Here is a 20,564-nt window from a genome sequence, read left to right as displayed (position 1 = left end):
TAATCATTTTTGGATATTACGTACTTTTTATACATTAACATTCCTACTTTAGGGTTTTGAGCAATTTGGGAAAGTATTCTGGGCCATAATTTTATTTTATTCTGGTATAATTTCATAGTTTAGCAGTTGTACAACATTCTGGTGCAACAGTTTTGGTTTATAACTTTTCTTATTCATGGCATTATGCTCAGATTTTTGTGTGATATTGTATGTCAAGTATGCATCTGTTAGATTTTACAAGAACACGGTCATGAGTACCCAACGAACAGATTTCTTTCCCTTGAATTAAGTGTAAAATACTCATTATAAGATAGTACATTCATTAAATTATATGTATTTTCTAATTAACATAAATTAACAGTTTTATCTCTAGATGGAGGCACTAGGAATGAATTTAACTTTTTACCTCCTTTTTTTGGTTTGGGATTTGTATAATGAACATACTTTTATAATCAGGAAAAAAAAGTATATATTTGAAAACAATACATCTTTTTTAATCTTAAAAGAAAATTGATGTAACTGAACCTGGTCACAACTGTTTTCCCAATTTGTCCCTGAAAATATGTTGGACAGAAAGGAAAAACATAATTCTAAATTAAATCAAGACCATGATTGAAAGGTTGAGTTTGACTTGGCCATCTTAACAACTACTGAATTTATAAATTCTACTGTTGTTTTCAACTGCAAGTCAGTTTTTGAATGTCTCTTAGATACTCCTGAAAGATGCATTTTAAATATTTTTTACATTTATATTTTATACATACACTGGGTTAAGGACTAGATTTGTTCACATTCCTTCTCTTGATTATAGTATTTTTTTTTGTCTTTCCTGATACCACTTAATAGTTACTTGAGTGTATGCTTCATCTCCTCTAAAAATGTGGAGCATGAATTTGTGCCTTATAAATTCTGACCTCAACTCCCACCACAGTACCTACCACAAGCCCTGAGGAATGAATGAATGAGTGAATGAGTGAATGAATGAATGCAATGTATATATTATCTCCATTTTGATTCTCAGTAGATATGACTTATTGCAAGTAGTAGTCAGCAATCATGCCCACTCTTTGTTATTCAGCACTAGCTGTAGGAAGGCAAAAGGGCACATTTTAGTGGAACAGTGGAGCATTTGAATAAATCTGTCACAGATACTCTTACTGCCTTTGTAAAAATCTGATCTCATTCCTCTTAAGAAAAAGAGGTTTCACGAAAAGGAACTTACTATAAAACCTAATTATAGACAAAGTTAGACCTTGGAGCTATTTAAAGTCAGTAATGGCAAATTCATGTTTCTTTTTTTTACCACAGTCATTCTTTTTTTAATCAGGAAAATATCTAGTCTTATTCCCCATTTCTAGCAAACTTAGTATGTCTGTTACTGCTTTTTCTATATCAGAAGAATCTACATGAAAAGCACTTGAAAATATATTCATTAATTGTAACAGTTGACAAAATAAATTAAAAGCTAGTTAATTTTGTTCAACCCTTGTGTTGTAAGTGCTAACTACTACTAAAAACCTTCTATGGCAATCTTTTTGTAATCCACTGATCTTGACATTATTGTGTCATACAGAAGAAAACTGGATCATTTCAGTTGTGTAAAGGCATACTGTTTTGCTATATGTACTTGCTTACACACATCTTCTTGTAGGCTATCAGCAATATGCTTTTATTTCCTTAAGGAAACTTAATATTTAAAATTGCATTATATCTTTATTAATTGAAGCATCTACAATAGGGAAAATAAATAAACTCTTGACTAGATAATGCAAGTTTCAAAATCTTGAAGCTATGCCATGAACAAAATTATGAAAATACATTATTCACCTTATCTGAGAACTTGATGTCTAGCCCTGTTAGCCACAACTCAGTCATTTTTCACAGAACAGATGAATAGTTTGAAAATGGCATTTTGAAAAATGTTAGCACTTTGGTGTTGAGTTTGCTGAAACAATATAATTTGGGTGTTTAACAGAAGTTGCCTTGGGAGACATTTTTCCTCTAATTCAAGTTACTAGAATGCCATGATGGTGATGTCAGAAACAGATAGTGGGAGGGGAATAAAGGGGATAATTAGCTAGACATGAGCCCCTTGAGAGTGATACCTGACTACAAGCTGACTTCAAGTGACATTTGAAGAAAGAAAACATATTTGTTTGTACTGAAAGGCATGCGACATAAATAGGGGAGAGCTTTATCCTCTTAATATATTTTCATGTATGTTGCATTTATTAAGATAATTATGTCCCATTTTAATTAGCATGTAAAGAAGTAAAAACATAATTGCCAGAAGTGGGTGGTAAATAAGAAAATTCAGGCCCTGGCCAGTGTGTCTCAGTTGGTTAAGTATCGTCCTATGCACTGAAGGGTTGCCAGTTCGATTCCCAATCAGGGCACATGTCCAGGTTGCTGGTTTGATCCCCATTTGGGGTACGTATGGGAGGCAATCAATCGATGTTTCTCTCTTACATTGATGTTTCTCTCTCTCTCTCCCCTCCTCTTTCTCTAAAAACATATTAGAAAACAAATATTTTTTAAAAGAAAATTTAGAAAAGAATGATGAACATGAATGCATATTATTAAGGAAATTAGGGGTATTGAGGGATAAATTAGGGATATTAAAAAGATTAGAAATGACTTAATTATTGTTTTCAATTTTTCTGAACTAAAAATGATTATTACTCATGTTTATGACTGATCAAGAGTGAAAAAATAGAACATAGATTAAAAGAAGAAAATGAATTTGTGAAAAATCTGAAATGTAAGTCATGAAATGCTCAAAGGGCCTATTGCGGAAGACCATGTACTGTTTGTTTATCCATGAGATTGTCAAGAACAAATAATTTTCCAGGCAGAATCTGTATTTCTTGAAGGTAGAGGGCTTGACCAGGTGATCAGTGTTTCGTGATTTAATAGTACATCGCCTTCTTCAGAACCTTAAGTAATTCTTCGGGAGCTTGAAAGTTACTGATTAAACCTATATCTACGATATCTGATTTCACACTAGTCTCTATTCTGGGACCGTTGTTACAATGGATTATTAGTTGCGCCTTGTTCCTACGAGATAATCACTTCTAGCCCTTAGAGACTCTAAACATAACCATCAACCTTTGGAGGACTAGACTGTGTCAACAAAGAGGCTAAACAAGGGACACCACAAATTAATAACACAAAGAAAGAAAATCATCTCGCCGAAACCGGTTTGGCTCAGTGGATAGAGCGTCGGCCTGTGGGCTCAAAGGTCCCAGGTTCGATTCCGGTCAAGGGCATGTACCTGGGTTGCGGGCACATCCCCAGTAGGAGATGTGCAGGAGGCAGCTGATCGATGTTTCTCTCTCACTGATGTTTCTAACTCTCTATCTCTCTCCCTTCCTCTCTGTAAAAAATCAATAAAATATATTTAAAAAAAAAAAAAAGAAAATCATCTCCACTGCTGAATACTGCAGCAAAATATGCCCATCCTCTTCTGGAACCACAGTTTGATGCACTGCATATTTTAATTATTGTAGATCACGAAGGCCACAGCAGTCATTTTTAGGAAGGAAATATGAGGCTGAGAAGAGAAGCACAGCTCAGTGATATAGGAATGTGTATCAGTGTGTGTGTATGCATACATATGTATTCTGTCTGTTCCACACGCTCAAAATCTATGAAGAAAGACTGTGTAGTTAACAATGTGGGTGTTTACTTTCTCTTTATAGGTATGTCTTTATTTCCAAAAGGATTTGCAATATCAAGTTTAGATTGTAGAAATATTTTTAGCAAAGGTCTAATATAATAATTCCCAGTTATTTTCCTAACTTTATCATAAAATAAAAATTCAGTCAATATGCACAAGAATAAAAGTTTATCTAATAAAGAGCATTAATGTTATAAACCTACTCTTTAGGGAAATTTCTTGATTCTAATTGTTAATAATTCATAATAAAAATGTATTGTTATTTTGTAATCCTTATTTCTTATTTATAATGCTTTTTAATAAAACCACAAACAAATTCTCTATTATTCTTATCTATCTAGAAGCACCTATAAGATTTTTGTTTTTCATATCCTAGTTAAGCTCTCTTGTCTACATCTTTTTTTAAAAATATATATTTTATTGATTTTCCACAGAGAGGAAGAGAGAGGGATAGAGAGTTAGAAACATCAATGAGAGAGAAACATCGATCAGCTGCTTCTTGCACACCTCCTACTGGGGATGTGCTCACAACCAAGGTACATGCCCTTAGCAGGAATCGAACCTGGGACCTTTCAGTCCGCAGGCCAACACTCTATCCACTGAGCCAAACCTGTTAGGGCTCTTGCCTACATCTTTTAATTTTGTTATTGATCTACTAAAATGAATCCTGGTCATCATCTGTTATAACTTATCATCCCATAAATGTATCAGTGTATCTCTTTCATTACCATCCAGATAGATCTTCATCACACTGCAATTTGAATATCTCCCCAAAGAGAACGCACATTACCAGTTCTGTTGTTAGTCAGCTCTGGGTCCTGGGAAATTATTCCTTCCATTGAAATAACTGATGTGGAACAACATAGCTTCCACAGAGCAGGCCAGCTCCCTCCCTCTTCCATTAATGGCCCTCAAAACATTTGAAGACATTTATCATGTCTGGCCTTAGCCTTTTAATCTAACCATCCCCCAGTTCTTACAACTCTTTCTCACTGTATTGGATTCCACACCACTGACCAGCATAGTCACTCTCTTCTAAACCTACCATTGCTTGTCATTGTCCTTCTTAAAATGTACTGCTAGTGTTTAGCACACCTTTCCTGCTGCACTCAGCACTTAAGATCAGGAGGCTCTTATTTCTCATGATTAGACATTGCTTTTTCTAAGAGAATGAAGAATAATTATCTCCCGAACTCTTCTTGTGCATGTAAATGGCTGCTGAGCCAATAGGCATCTATCATATTTTTTAGATTCAGAGTGATTTGAGGACAGAGTATGTCCTATTAATTGTTCTAGTATAGTGGCTTACATATATATAATAGGCTCCTGATAAATGATTTTGAAGAAAGACTTAAGCTAAAGTTTTCCCTGTTATATGCCTAAGCAATAATTTTTGGACTCATTTTGCATTTATCACGATTAAAGTTCATCTCTTTCTTAGTAACCTTTTGGTGCTCTATTTTTGATTTCTGTCATCTGTCTTATGTGCAGTCACTTCCAGCTTTGTACTGAATACAGATTTGAGGAGCATGCCTGTTGTGTCAATACCATTGAATAAAAGAAATACCAAGCCTTGTTTGTGTTTTTCCAACCTGACACAGTGGCTTGATGGAAAACATGCTAGATTCTGTAGGCCTTAATTACATTATTTTTACCACTGCTAACTCACTTTGTTCCTAAATAAGTCCTTTTGACCTTTGGAACTTTGGTCAGTTCATCTGTAAAATGCCTTACCTGCCTCAAAGAGTTGATAGGATGATAAAATATGATAATATATTTGAAAGTATTTTCAAAAATGTTTTTAAAAGTATGTAAATCCAAGATTTGAAATTGTTCTTGTTATTGATATCTTGAGAATCTCATTAGATGTTGAGTGGAAATAGTCCTTATCTGAAATTTTGTGTTTGTTTTATAACTGCTACTCATCTAAGGTTTGAGTATTTTGGTTAAAAAATGTATTTATACATAGTTTTATTTCCCTAAAGTTTAGTAATTTGGTTTGTCATTGGGAGCAGGGTTGGGGGACCAGATGTTCAGGGTTATGATCCAATTCATGTTCTTGAAACACATCCATTGTAACTGTATTTTGTGCTACACAGGGCTTTGTGTTTTTATAATTTAAATTATGGGCCTGTGAATTTTGTTAGCTTCTTTGAAAGAACTCTACATCAGCATTGTGTTTGTTCTGCTAAATTACCTTGGCTTTTTAATTGAAAGGCAGTCTGTTATAATTTTAGTATGAGTACTATAGAAAGTCATGGAAATATTTAATGATCATGTAGTTTGAACCCTCTCTGACGAGCAGGAAATTATCTTGTCTGCCTGACTTTTAATAGATGACATTCACCCACTAGATCTGCCAAACCAGTATATAAAGACAATGTATCAGGCTCTAAACTGCAAACTCAAATGGAAGTCAAATTCAGGCTCTTAAAAATCAGCTTCTACTTTCGGCATGCCCCAGAACACTGGGGAGGAATATTTTAAATCAGTCCTGACAGCCACCTTCCCCGATTCTGCTTATGGAGATCTTAATTTAACCCTTTCCTGTGCAAATTACTTTGATTCTTTAGTTTCTACAATAAGAAGTGATTTCAGCATATCCATCGAGTGTAAAACAACCTTTTGCTGATCTTTTTTTGTTTTGTTTTGTTAATCCTCACCCAAGGATATTTTTCTATTGATTTTTAGGGAGAGAGAGTGACAGAGAAACATCAAAGTGAGATAGACACATCGATTGGTTGCCTCCTGCATGCACCCAGCCAGGGCCAGGGAACCTGCAACCAATTTATGTACCCTTGACTGGAATCGATCCCAGGACCCTTCAGTCCTCGGGCCGACACTCTAGCCACTGAGCCAAACTGGCTAGGGCTTGCTCATCATTTTTATAGTAATACTAGTGGCCCAGTGCACGAATTTGTGCACATTGAAAGGAAATTAATTAGAAGAAATATTTGAATATTGCTGTTCACCCTTTCTCTATAATAGAAGTGTTAACCAAAATCACGATAGACAGTGACAGATCGAAACACACGCATGTGATTGGCACCAGCAAGAGCTTTACATATATATAGATAATGCTTAATTAGACCTGCTTTCTGATTTAGCTAAACTTTCTCCAGCCCAGTGAAGCACCCCAACTTCTATTTCAGGTAATTGTCAGCAACACAGCAGGAAATATCAACATGAAGCAGATTGTTATTGTAGATCATGCAGGGAGAACAAAGGGTAAAATATTTAACTGCAGCAGTGCTTGACTCTATTCTGCGCAGTGAGAAAACCTGACGTCATTTTCAAGGTCCACCATTTCTTACTTCTTTTCAGTCGGGTAAAGTTTTTAAACTTCCTAAATCTTTCCAGCTAATTAAAAGAAAATAGGATTCTACTGAGTCTCCTATCTACCTACTCCAGGACTTCTGTCAGGATCAAATGAGATGAGGCATGGGAAAACACTTCACAGACATTTGATTAAATTGTGAAATATTTCCACCTGGCTATAAAGCAAGTCATCTTCCTGGGCTGAAGAAACTGCAAGGAGTCTAGTCGCTAGGGAGAGGAAGCCAGGCATTGCTATGTGACATCATTACCCGGCGCCCACAGCCACCGTTTTGGGGCCGCATTTTGCACCATGGGGTCCCGGAAGCATCAGTTACAATTTGGTGGGGTGGGTGTCATTCCGGGGTGGTGGCAGGGCCTGTGTCCCACTTGGGAGAAGCCAAGTGTTGCTTTGTGGGCACCACGTCCACAGTGCCATTTCTCTGTGCACATCACAGCAGCACCAGTTAGACACTTAGCATATTAGCCTTTTATATATATAGACTAGTGACCCGGTGCACGGATTCGTACACATTGAAAGGAAATTAATTAGAAGATGGCCAGTGGGGAGGGACTGGGCAAGACAGGCCGGAAATGCCCTGGAGCCAACCTCCCGTGGTCCCTCCCCGGCTGGCTGCACCTGGGGTGGCGCCGTGGCTGGAAGGGTGTCTGCATAGTGAGCAGGGTCCCTCTGGCATGTAGGGTCCCTTGGCCTGGCCTGTGGGGATCAGGCTGAAACCAGCTCTCCAGTATCCCCTGAGGGGTCCCAGGGTGCGAGAGGGCGCTCTGCAAAGTTGCTGTTGTGCAGGGTGTGGAACGCAAACACAAGTGTGCAGTAAACCAGATTCAGGGCCAACAGTGCCCCAGCAACAACATAATCCACAGCCAAAGGTGGAATCACGTGGCCCCACGAGGAATCGGGATCCCTCCTCTCTGGTTTTGGGGTGCGTCATCCGAGAACTGCTGCTGCCAAGTCACTGCAGCTCTGCAGCTCCTGCATTGAGCATCTGTCCCCTGGTGGTCAGTGCGCATCATAGCTCCGGTCGGACAGTTGGACACTTAGCATATTAGCCTTCTATATATAGAGATACGAAGCAAACATCGAGAGAAAGAGAATTGAATGAAAATACTCACTTTTTTATTACTGGCCTCTGAAGTAATATATTATTCATCATAGCACATTTTTCCTGTGTATAACAGGAATTCTAGTAAATAAAATGGGAATGTTTATGTCAAGGCTCCTGCACCAAGACTGGGTTATGTGGCTCCCAGGTGCAGACATCATTGATGAGTCAGTGAGCTAACAATTTTGCATGAAGGAGAGTTGGATGAGCTACCAATTCACTTTTAATGATTGTGTAATGTATCTTTGGATATTTGATAAATTTTTTAATGACCAACCTCCTATTGGTAGACATTTAGCTTGGTTGTAATATTTTCATGCTACAAACAATATTTCAGTGAAGTCTGCTTTATATACTTGAACTTGCAGGATAAATTCCTAGATCTGGAATTGCTGGGGTCAAACAGTGTGCATTATTTATTTTGACGGACATTTTCAATTACCCCCCCAGAAGATAAATTATTTACAGCTCCATGAACAAAGTTTAATCACAATAAAAATTTTATTTTTCCAATGACCAAGATTTTCTCTTCCCTTCCCACAGTTTAGATACCTAAGAAACCAAAACTGGAAGATTTATAATGAGCATAAACTGAAGCCACCGGAGCTGCATGGCCATGGGAGGTTTTCAGACAGGGCTCTTCCCCTGCGTCACCAGGCTCTCCTTCTCCAAGATATCCCAAGTTTCTCTCTCTCTCTCTCTCTCTCTCTCTCTCTCTCTCTCTCTATCTCTATCTCTTTTCCTCCCTCCCTCCCTCTCTTTTTTGTATCATGATTGATAAAAATCAGCAAACTCAGATATCTCTTTTCAAGACTCCATACCCGTAGATGGTCCCTTATCAGTATGTCCTCATCATTACATTATCTTTCTTTTTTTAACAACATGCAATTATTCTATTATACAGAGATTATGATTATTTTGTAGGTATTACATTTGAATTTGCTTGATTATACATTACATGTGAGGGTATAATCCTTCAGAAATATAAATGTCAAAAGGATTATTTCCAAACATATTTTCTAAAATATAGTAAGTCTGTCATAGGTTTATGAATTCTTAGCAGTAGCACTTTCTAGTTCTTAAGGGTTTGCTTTTTCCTGTCACTTAAGTGTTGTCTTGTTTTACACTCCTAGGCCTGTCTGTGTTTGGGTCAATAGCCAAATCTGCTCTGATTACCATTAACTGCCCAATAAATTATTATAAAATGTTTTATGGATAGAATACTTTGTAAAAGCTACCAGTGATATTCCGTCCCTGGATTTCCTAACGGGTTACTAGTGAGTCATGTGTTAGGTAGAATTGGTGATTGAATTACATGACTATGTCTAGTAAATATACATTGAGCATGTAGTGTTAGGTTTTGTTGTTTCCAGGAATCTCTTGACAATTGCTTCATGATTTAAATGGTATTTATTGTAACTATTAGATGCTTCCCATTTAATTTTGTGGGTAATTTGGTCACTGCTTTAGCCAGTAGCATGTTCTTTATTCACTGTCATCCTTTTGTTCTCTATTTTCATGTGTCGTCTATGCAAAGAAAGTCAAAGTAATCACCAGCTATTTATGTTATTAGAAGGAACTAAATATTTTATAACCCTGAAAGGCCAGTATAATTGGAAGAGGAAGTGGGAGTTGAGGTTAATTGGAGAAATTTTATTAGAAAACAGTGGATATTATTTTTTTACCCCTTCAACAATGTCTTAGACTGTTAATTATTGTAATCAGTATGATAAATTGTGGTAATTTGCTATGCTCTATGAATAATACATTAACAGATTTAGGATCACTCCTTCACTTTCTGTACAGAAATTTCTTTTCTTAACAAATATTTTTATTAAAAATATTTTCCTAGTAACCTTAACCTTAGAATAAGTTCTATGCATTATCACTAGTGGGTATGATATACTTATTAGTCTATAGGAAACATGTTTTAGATTTCTAAATAGGATATCATTTTTTCCTCACTGGTTCCATTTTTACCTTCAAATTAAAATTTGTGAAGGTTTGTATGTAAGCAGTTTGTATGTAGCAAATGATATAATTATTTGGAGTGGGGTGCATGTCTCTAAAGTTTATTCTAAGAAAAAGAATAATGTTCTTATTCAAAAATTTCACTACAGAACAGGGTTAATAGGCTTTTTATTGACTAATCTAGGGTTCTAACTACTATTTTTTGTTGTTTAATCCTCACATTGATTTTTAGAGAGAGTAGAAGGGAGGGAGGGAGGGAGGGAAAGAAAGGAGAAGAGAGAGAGAGAGAGAGAGAGAGAGAGAGAGAGAGAGAGAGAGAAGCATCAATGTGAGAGAGACACATTGTTTAGTTGTTTCCTGTATGTGCCCCAACCAGGGCTGGGGATCAAACCTACAACCTAGGTATGTGCCCTTGACCGGGAATCGAACCCACAACCCTTCAGTCACGGGCCAACATTCATTGGCCAGGACTCTAATTACTATTTATTATGCATTTCTGGATGAAATTTTTTTGTGTTCCAAAAAGTTACAAATTTTAAAACAACAGTTGACACAAAACTCATTCCAAAATTGAGGACTAATTCTATTTTAAGTGTTTCTTCTGGAATTACATACTGAATAATTTTTATTTTGTACTGGGAGGGTTGTTTTTTACCAGTCTCTTTAAAAATGTAACTTTCAGTAATACTTAATGTATGTTATACTTATTCTTAGATTTTAAGTTCTCTTTAAAATGATAGAATGAGTCTAGATTTCAAATGTAGTTGCTATATTTTATCTATCTCTCTATGTGCCAGGAGTGTATGACTAAGGAGGAAGAATCCTTTTAATTATATTATAATGGTAAAATTGTTTCTGTGCTTTGGAATAAGCCACCAAAAAGATAAAACAATTAAACTTCTCCCTATCTGCCCACCGGAGCAAAGAGCTGACGGATGTATGATGCCTTGTCAAACATTATCAGCTGCATTGAAAAGAAATGAAACTGCAGAGTCAGTACTTATAAGAGAGAAGACCCAGAAGACCTACCTGCTGGGACTCATGCTGCCACTGGGAAACTGACCTGTTTGTGTTTTTATTTCAGTGACGTTGTATGCCTCCTGTATTCTCCTGGGAGTGTTCTTGAATAGCAGTATACCTATATTTTTTGAGCTGTTTGTGGAAACTGTCTACCCAGTTCCAGAAGGAATTACTTGTGGAGTTGTCACTTTTTTAAGTAATATGTTCATGGGAGTGCTTTTACTTTTTCTCACATTTTATCACAAAGGTAAGAAATTTGCCTTCTTGATTATTATCTAAACTAGAGGCCCGGTGCATGAAATTCGTGCACGGGGCGGGGGTGTGTCCCTCAGCCCGGCCTGCACACTCTCCAATCTGGGATCCCTCTCTCAATCCAGGACCACTGGTTCCTAACCACTCACCTGCCTGCCTGCCTAATGCCTCCAACTGCCCTCCCCTGCAGGCCAGTTCACCCCCAACTGCCCTCCCCTGCTGGCCTGGTCGCCCCCAACTGCCCTCCCCTGCCGGCCTGATCGCCCCTAGCCCCCTGCCAGCCTGATCTTGCCCCTAACTGCCTTTACCTCGGCCCCCACCACCATGGCTATGTCCGGAAGGAAGTCAGACGTCCAGAAGATGGCTGTTTCACTGGTCTAATTAGCATATTACCTTTTTATTAGTATAGATGTGTTATGAGAGGGGTTTGTGGCACTGCTATATAGGGAATTTATATGGAGAATTTTCATTAAGACCAATTACTTTAGTTGAACTTTTACATACTAATAAAAGAAAATACCTTCAGTGTTTGTTTTTTTAATGCATCCTAACCTGATCTAATGTGCCCTTACCCCCCTCCTCGAATTTCTGATTTAATTAACCTGGACCAGGGCCCAGCATTTATAATATTTATAAATTCTAATATGCAGGTTCCCATTGAGAACCACTGGTTTATTACTTTAAAGAATATTTAGAATCTCCTATCTTAACAGAGGTATATATTAATGTCAGGGGTACATAGTTTAAAGCCTTAGAATGAATGAGAGGTCACCCAAGGATTGTATAGAGTGTATAGAACAGCACTGTCCAAACGGAGCTTTTTATGATAATGAAAATGTTTTTATCTACACTGTCCAGTACAGTAGCCACTGGCCACATGAAGCTAGTGCAGCTAAGGAACTGGATTTTTTATTTCATTTTAATTAATTCAAGTTTAAGTAGCTACTCATAGTCATGCAAGTATAGAGTGAAAAGAAGGTTGAAGTTAGGACCCAGGGGTACACATTTGAAGAAGAAGGAAATCTGTACAAAGGAGGAAGGGATGGAGTCCTGAACCCAAGTAGAGTATTTGCCTTGCACAAAAGGAGATAGGAGAGAAGGCTGTGTCAATGGGCATGGAGGCAGATACCTTTGCTGGGCAGAATATTGAAGGAGTTCATTCTAGATGGCATCACCGTTCTGCTTAGAAGCCAGTTCATCTATTAAGAGTTGGTGGGAAGAAGGTGGAGAACAGGCTTCAGGAGAGAATGAAATTTTCACATAACCTTTGAGGGGTGGGAGGAGGCGCTATGGGGACAGCTGGAGAGGTTGCGGGGCATGTTGAAGCAGGGCCACTGGTGTTCGGGTTCGTGGTTTGTATTTTTCTGTACAGTTGTTTGGTTTTCTCTGATGTTCTCTCTTCTGCAATCCAAATTCTGTTTTACTGTTTTCAGAAAATTTGGGCATAATTATCTAGAATTGTTTCTGCATGTTAAAATAAGAACTCATGCTTGTGACTACTTGAATAGAAAGCTTTTATTAATTTCTACTAGATTTATGTCCCATTTTATTTCTCATCTTAATCAACCTAATATTACTACCCTCCCACACTCTAGTTGCTATTCTCTTACTACTCATCAAATACCAGTAAATGTGAATAATTTGTACATGGAAGAATCTTTAAGATTCAAATGTAAGAAATGCTCTAAAATGCGTTGCTCCAAGAGGCCTAATTGTTTATAGGAAGCTTTCTGACAAGCTTATAATTGAAATTGTAGCCACGATAACCTGCTTACCTGGAAAAGACATTTTTGAAACTTTCAAAGCTGATGAAATAGAATTTGCCCTAAGTTTTGGGCAACTTTCGGCATCATACTTTCACTTAACAGCAAAAAGCATACACACGATATATTCACTTCTGATTATAATTAACAACAAACTAGATTATTTCTGTCAGTCAGTAATGCAGGTAAAGTAGGTTTTAGCTTTGCTAAACCTGATGTGTGCTTGGTTTATCAGATGAAGGAGAGTGACGTCAGTGACGTCAGACCACTCCTGACTGTCCTGGAAACGTGTGTTTCCTTTAGAGAAAATGCCGTCACCACCTACTGGACTAAGGTGTTTGCTTCCAGGGAGTTTTCTAAACAGAACCACCTGATAATTACCATCTATCAGCTTTAATCTACTTCAGTTATGTCACAGTGCAGTTAAGAGGCTCAGCACCTCTCTTTTGCCAGGTAAAGTATCAAAGATGGCTGTGTTGCCTCTCCGGGTGATAGAAACAATTTTCCAGCTCATGGGCACAGGTTTGGTAGTGATCCTTGCAGCCCAGTAGAGCGTGGTTTTTCCTGTCTGCTGGAAATAGAGTTCTGTCCTCCCAGTATTTAGAAACAACAGTCGATGCCAGATATTGTTTCCCCCAATAACCCTCTTGTGTGCAGTCTCTGGACTGTAACACGTATTTATTGATCAGTTTAGGGCAGGGAATATCCTTACACTGTCTGACTGGAAGAGCCTAGGGCACTCCTGACCATTTGCTTGGCCAGCAGAATATCCCTGTCACGCCCGAGATCCTGACACTCCCCCAGTGCTTGTTTTGTTTCCTTCCAGATAACTAGCTGGTTGGTATTAGTAGTTTAAATATCTAGGCTTCTATTTTAAAGAATTACTTTTATATATTTGTTTTTGAGGGTGTCTATTGAAGGCACACAAACATACCCTACATCTCTCTGAGGCTGCAGTCCTCAGAACTAGGAAAACTGTGTTGAGAATCTTACACATACAATTAATTGGTATTGTCCCAAAAGTCCTGCAGCAAAAGTTCACGTGCCTTATAACTGAGGCATGATGATACAGAAATTGCAAGTCTCAAAATTCTGTAAAATTATTTCCTAAAAATATCTTTTAGCTCCACAGCCTAGTACCCTCGACAGTTTTTATGATACATTGAATTCCCTTCCATTAGAGCCAGTGTTCAAATGTCATCATTTAGTCATTTTAAAACTTGAAAAATTCACCCAGAAGTTAAGTTTGTATGTCAGAATTCAGCTGTTAGTTACATGATTGGAAGGCCAGCTTTTTAATCATCATCAAGATCTGCGGCTCTTTAGGTCTCCTCTCAAAGAAGCACTGCACTTCCTGCCTGGAGTTCTGTCTCCCACAGTGTGCTGCCCAGTAGGCGATTACGTCAGACAGTTTTTCAGGGCGTACAGACCAGCCTGCAGTGAGCCCTTTATACGGGCTTGCCCAGCAGGAAAGGCTCCACTGGCGATTAGCTTGCAGCTCACGGCCATCGCCACCCTCAACAGCAAATGTCACTCAGGCTCCTATACCGAGGCACTGGAGCCCGGGGTCACAGGGCTCCCCAGGTCCTGTTTTGATTCTGCTTTGGGTACCTGGGACCGTGTCAGAAGTTTCTTAGAGTTGTTCTGACCTGGCTTTTTCATGGTCACTTTAAAAAAATTGTTACATGCTCCCTAATATAAGCATGTTTATAAAACTCAGTTGTTTCCTATAATATTTGCTTTGAGAATCTCAGTGAGTTATTTCACACAGCACAGTGATTCTTTCCTTTAATAACTTCACTTACAGCATCATTAGGGAGTGCTCTTACATTCTTTATATGCTCTGAAATGTATTCCAACGTTCTATTGTATGATTTGTAACTTATTCTGCAGTTCGTTTTATCTGGTTTGTTGTTGTTGTTCTAGAAGCTTCGCAGCAGGTTTTGGCAAAAGCCTTAAAGTTTGTTGTTGTTTTTTACCTCAGTCCTTTCATTTTTGAAGCAGCTGACCATGAATTTGAGGCTACGATGTGGCTCAAAAGATTCAAGGGTCTGGCTGAGGTGGGAGGCATTGACTAGTGGTTACAACAGCTTCAGCATATGTGGGCCTGTGAGAAGTATTCTGACATCTAAGGAGTAAAATCAGGCAGTGTGTTTGATGGTCAGATCTGGTGGGTAATTTACGTGGAGCGAAGGGAGCAGGGTGTTACTCTGTGTGTGAAATCATGTCAGCTGGATCCTCACAAATGAGAATGGAGACAGTTTTGCTAAATCATCTGGTTAAACCACCAAAAACAAATAGAAGGCTCATTCTGGAGGGTGGTATCTGGATTCAGAAAAGTACCTGAAGGTGGTAGAGACGAAACCATGGCATCATTGAATGGAAAGAGCAGGTGGAAAGCACAGTAGTACTTCTGGTAGAAAAAGGTGAAAGGATGAGCAAAACCCTAATTAGTTTGGTCCCAACAGAGCATCACCATTTGGTGCAGAGCCACTACACCGAGTGAAATATAGCACCTGTCCAAACTGTAAATTGGCAGAGAGCCTCAGGTTACAGTGTACGTAATAACTGACAGAGAACCAGCAGAAGCAGAGAGGCGAATTGTGGAGCCTGGAGTATAGATCTGTATTTTCTATAGTTAAGGACAAAGGGAAGGCATGTTAGAAAACCGTGCTCACTTTAAAAGATTTAAGGATAAGAATAAGCAAATCCAATGGATTAGGACTCTGTTGGCTCATTTGGGTCCTATGACATCTGGCTCGAAAGGACAGCAGTTGACTTTGCGACTGCTAAGTTAAATGACACTTTTACACAAATCATTTCCTGATTGTTAGAGTGCCTACATTGTGGTTTATGTGAGTGGCTTCCGGTGGGAAAATGTACAGGCGCACGTCCCTGACCTTTTGCTTTCGTAAAAGGCAAAGAATTTCAAAGAACACTTATAGTTACTGAGCCAAGTGGGTTTGACTTTTCAGAGAGAAGCATAATAGTAAACATGAACCAACCCACCATGACACTAAAGAGTAATGATGAGGCATTTTTAAAGACTTCATCTGAATGTAGGTAGAAGGAAGAATTTACAACTCTGATAAACTAGAAGGTCCACTTTGGAAATATTTGACCAAGTTTTGCTTAGTATTGACAAAGTTTTGCTTTGGCAAACACTTAGCTAGGTTTAAGAAGAGCAAGGACAAGTTGATTGTTACTGCATGTATGTTTGCTCTAGCTCCCCATAAAAAACAGCTGAAAATTTTTCCTTAAAGTCACAATACTCACTACAAATGGTATGATGTTGTCAACTGTTTTGCTTCTTTTTCTCTTCTTATTTTTTTACTGCTTTTTTTTTGCCTGTTAAAATTAACATCAGAAATCCAGAATATGGTTAATATTAAAGCAGAAGACACCGGGTGTGTCATTTCAGGGAATATCAGAATAAAGACAAGATCCCAGAGGTCACAGCCTCTCTGAGTGTTCAGATTATATTCAGCCCAAGTAAAGCACAGAAAACGGCTTTGCATGAAATATGATTGAAATACATGCCTTTGTTACATGCCATATAATAGCATGTCTGACTTAAAATGTAGAAATTGAGAGGTAAGGAGGTGGCTTTTCTGAGCATATTACAGAAAAAAAGTATTTCAGCACCTTCTCTTACCCGTTGGTTTTTGGGTTTCCATTCCTGAGCATAAATTGCTCTTTTAGCCATATGAATTATGGATTAAACTGTGGGCATCTTTAGGATGATTCTTGAAGATTAGGGCAGTATTAGCATTCGGTAGAAGTACAAAGGGAAAATATAAACCGATAGCAGTGCCCAAAGAAAAGATGTCCCAGGGAACTTCTTTATCTCATTTGCTGTTTCTTTTTCAGTATATTTTATTGGTTTTTTTACAGAGAGGAAGGGAGAGGAATAGAGAGTTAGAAACATTGATGAGAGAGGAACATCAACCAGCTGCCTTCTGCACACCTCCTACTGGGGATGTGCCCGCAACCAAGGTACATGCCCTTGATCGGAATCGAACCTGGGACCCTTCAGTCCGCAGGCTGATGCTCTTTCCACTGAGCCAAATGGGCTAGGGCCATTTGCTGTTTCTTTAAATTAAAAATGCTACATGGATATTAAACTATAAAAGTTATCCCCACCACTGCCACCAACCTCTTTATGCCAAGAAGCTGTGCACTTCTGCACCCAGCACCTCAGGATCGACTGGTAAAGGGGTCGGGATAGGAGAAGGCTGAGCAGATGCCTCACTGAAGAGCCACTGGAGCCGGAGGAACAGCTGGCAGCAGCATGGTGGGCTGGTGTGTATTCATAGCGAGAGGCCCAGGATTGTCCTGTTGGCAAGTCCTGAATTCAGGATCAAGCCTTTTTGAAGAAGCATGTTCTTAATTCCATTAAATCAGCTCATAACAGAATTGTCTGTTTAGGTCAGTGGTCGGCAAACTGCGGCTCTCGAGCCACATGCGGCTCTTTGGCCCCTTGGTTGTGGCTCTTCCACAAGATACCACGTGCGGGCATGCATGTACAGTGCGATTGAAACTTCGTGGCCCATGCGCAGAAGTCGGTATTTTGTGGAAGAGCCACACTCAAGGGGCCAAAGAGCCGCATGTGGCTCGCGAGCCACAGTTTGCCAACCACTGGTTTAGGTGATTCTTGTAGGTTTTCTGGTAATTGGCATCATATGTAACTATACTGATGCCAGCAGGAAAAAGGAAGAAATAAATAAGCCAACATATGCACAGTAGTTTCTGTGAGGGTAGAATTAGGATTAATTTTTTGTTTTTCTTTAATTTTTATATATTTTCTCATCTGTTTTACAGTGAATTACTACTTGATGTTTTTGCTGAGAATTAGATGTTTCTATCCAAAAAATAAAAGTGTTATTTCAAAGTTCAGGTGATGTTCTTATTTGTTTTTCTAATCCAGCAGCTATTTCTAAATAAGGACAAAAGTGAGAGTGATAGAGGGCCCTTAAAAATAATTAACAAACTAACATTTAAAGGTGATTGATTTTTTTCTTTGAAGTTAATAGATTCTTTTTTGCCACCAAAGTCAAGGTGGATTAAATTGATGAAAACTTATTAACAAAGTGATTAAAAATACTCCACATGAAAGCCCTGTAGTATATTACATGCATCACTTAGACCCCAGACTCTCTCTGTTTATTGAAAGCCATGCCAGGCCTTCCAGGGTGAGTTTATCGTAAGTGCTTTTGAATGCAGAGCAGCTTGCTCCCGGCCTACAGGGGGCATTCTGCTGGTGACACGTGAATGCTTACAACTGCGTGTTTTTGTCTTACAGAGTTGTCTTGGTTCAACTGGTGCCTTCCCGGGTCGTGTTTGCTCAGTCTCCTCCTCATTCTGTGCTTCAGGGAATCCTACGACAGACTCTATCTTGATGTGGTTGTCTCCGTGTAATAGCACAGACTCGAAGGAGTTTACAGAGAGACTGGAGATCCATTCTGCATCCTGCACATTTGCTCGGAATTGCACACCTGACGGATAAAAAGGAGAAGACAGAAAATTCATTCAGAGGTCTTGTGAAGTTACTGGTGATCACATTAATTTAATTACTACTAGGTAATGACAATGTGGGACTCAAATGATAACCGGGGATTTAAAAACTCTCTAAATGGCATGCTTGTGCCCGCTGCTGGGGTTGGCAGTGTGCTGTCTTACACACAAGGCACTACCTAAATAATTCCCTCTGCTCTGTGCCAGTGCCACACTGCTGATGGATCCATTGTTACTATGAAAAGAAATAAAGGGCGTCTATCACATGGAGATAACGCCTTCCCTAAGGGACATATCAGAATAGGAAGAAATGCCACTAACTTCTAAAGAAGTTTAAACCTTATATCCGATTTTAATAAAAAAACAGCCAACAGGTATATCCAGAATAGAAATTAGCCCCATGTACACTACATTTTTTTCTAATAAAGTCATTTCTTCTATGACTCCTTATTTTTAACTAGAGGCCCAATGCACGAAATTCATGCAAGGGGCTCTGCCCTCACAGCCATGGCAGCTTGCCTCGGCCCTCGCAGCCTCGGCTACGTCTGGAAGGTCATCCGGAAGGATGTCCAGAAGGTCATTCGGCTGTCTGGTCTAATTAGCATATCACGTTTTTATTATTATAGATTAGGTCAGAAACCCCTGGCCATCTTATTATGGTGACCAACCGCTTTCCAGTGACTTCAGAACACACACTTTGTGTCTCAACCTAAAGTTATCCTTGTTTCTGTGAAATACAGTTTCATCTATTAGACTCTTAAATGATTATATTAAAGGTGACTAAACGTTTAATGTAGCCTCATTAAAAATTGTATGACAAATATAATTCCATTCTGATTTAGCACTTTGTTAAAAGAGAAATGACAAATCACATAGGACATTCTATATCTTCAGGTGTGTGTGTGTGTGTGTGTGTGTGTGTGTGTGTGTGTATCAGATATTATTTACAGGGGTTACATTTTATTAAATGACCTTTGTTTGAAAATAACAATTTATAACATTGAAACTTCTGTTAATTACATTTTTGTATTTCAATTCAGGTTGAAAAATATTCATTTCTATATGGAGTCGATGTATTTGAGAGGGCAGTATTTTGCCGGTACCCATTTTCTGTGTACGGAGGATAGCTTTGTAAAAAATAACAGTAACTCATTGAACAGCTCTCAGACATGTACTTCACTGTCACATAAAATATGCTCTGGTGGGATTATTACCACCATTCACATTTACATAATTCCCCTCACACAGGAAAACCAAACATTTCCCCCAGAAGTCAAGAGTAATACTTTGCCTTCATTATTCTCAGTTTCATTCAACCCTCTTTCCTTTTTCCTCACTTAAAATTGTGTCTTCCTTGTCAGCTAAATATAACTTATATTTGTCTTTTTTTGGGCAGACAAGGTGCAAGCCAGCTCTTTCTGTTAGCCACAGCGGTGACGTATGGTTAAGGAAAGCTGGTCAGCACTTAATTACTCATCTCTCCATGTGCACATATACCGTCACACACACTCATCCATAGTTCCAACTCTTAGTAAGTTCAAAGCTATTTATTAACTCACCTCGGTCCCGGAGGAAGATTCTATTACTTCTGAGCCTTCTTCTAAAATCCTAAATTGTGCAACTTGGAAAGTTTCTAACAAAAACCCTGAAATTTAACATCTGTAAGTCACCTTTAAATCATCTCCCTTTTATAACCACTCTGCTGACTTAGCAACAAGAAACAAAGGAACTAAGGAAGTTGCTGAAAAGTAGAAGAAAACCCATGAAAGCTAGACTTATTTCCAATGAATTCGATCATTCTTCTTAAATAAAAATAAAATAAAACCAGAATTCTTTAAGATGATTGAAAGGCAGCCACTAAGGATATCAGAACCTAAATTAACCACCAGCCCTTCTATTTAGAAAGAAGATAGAGAGCAGAGGGAA

General features: G+C 38.5%; 1 protein-coding gene across 1 annotated transcript in view; it reads left to right on the top strand.

The window, feature by feature from the left end:
- The window catches only part of DIRC2 (disrupted in renal carcinoma 2), a gene marked incomplete at its 5' end in the record, with an annotated part of 64,113 nt that extends 44,469 nt beyond the window's left edge, over positions 1–19,644 (top strand). Inside the window, 2 exon segments of the mRNA XM_006092851.3 lie at positions 11,174–11,356; positions 18,427–19,644. Coding sequence (XP_006092913.2) covers positions 11,174–11,356; positions 18,427–18,542 — 299 coding nt within the window.
- Between the last annotated feature and the right edge of the window lie 920 nt (positions 19,645–20,564).

This window comes from Myotis lucifugus, unplaced genomic scaffold (assembly GCF_000147115.1).
Source record: "Myotis lucifugus unplaced genomic scaffold, Myoluc2.0 scaffold_105, whole genome shotgun sequence".
Classification (NCBI taxonomy): domain Eukaryota; kingdom Metazoa; phylum Chordata; class Mammalia; order Chiroptera; family Vespertilionidae; genus Myotis; species Myotis lucifugus.
Note: the sequence above shows the minus strand (reverse complement) of the source record. Positions and strands in the feature narration are given on the sequence as shown.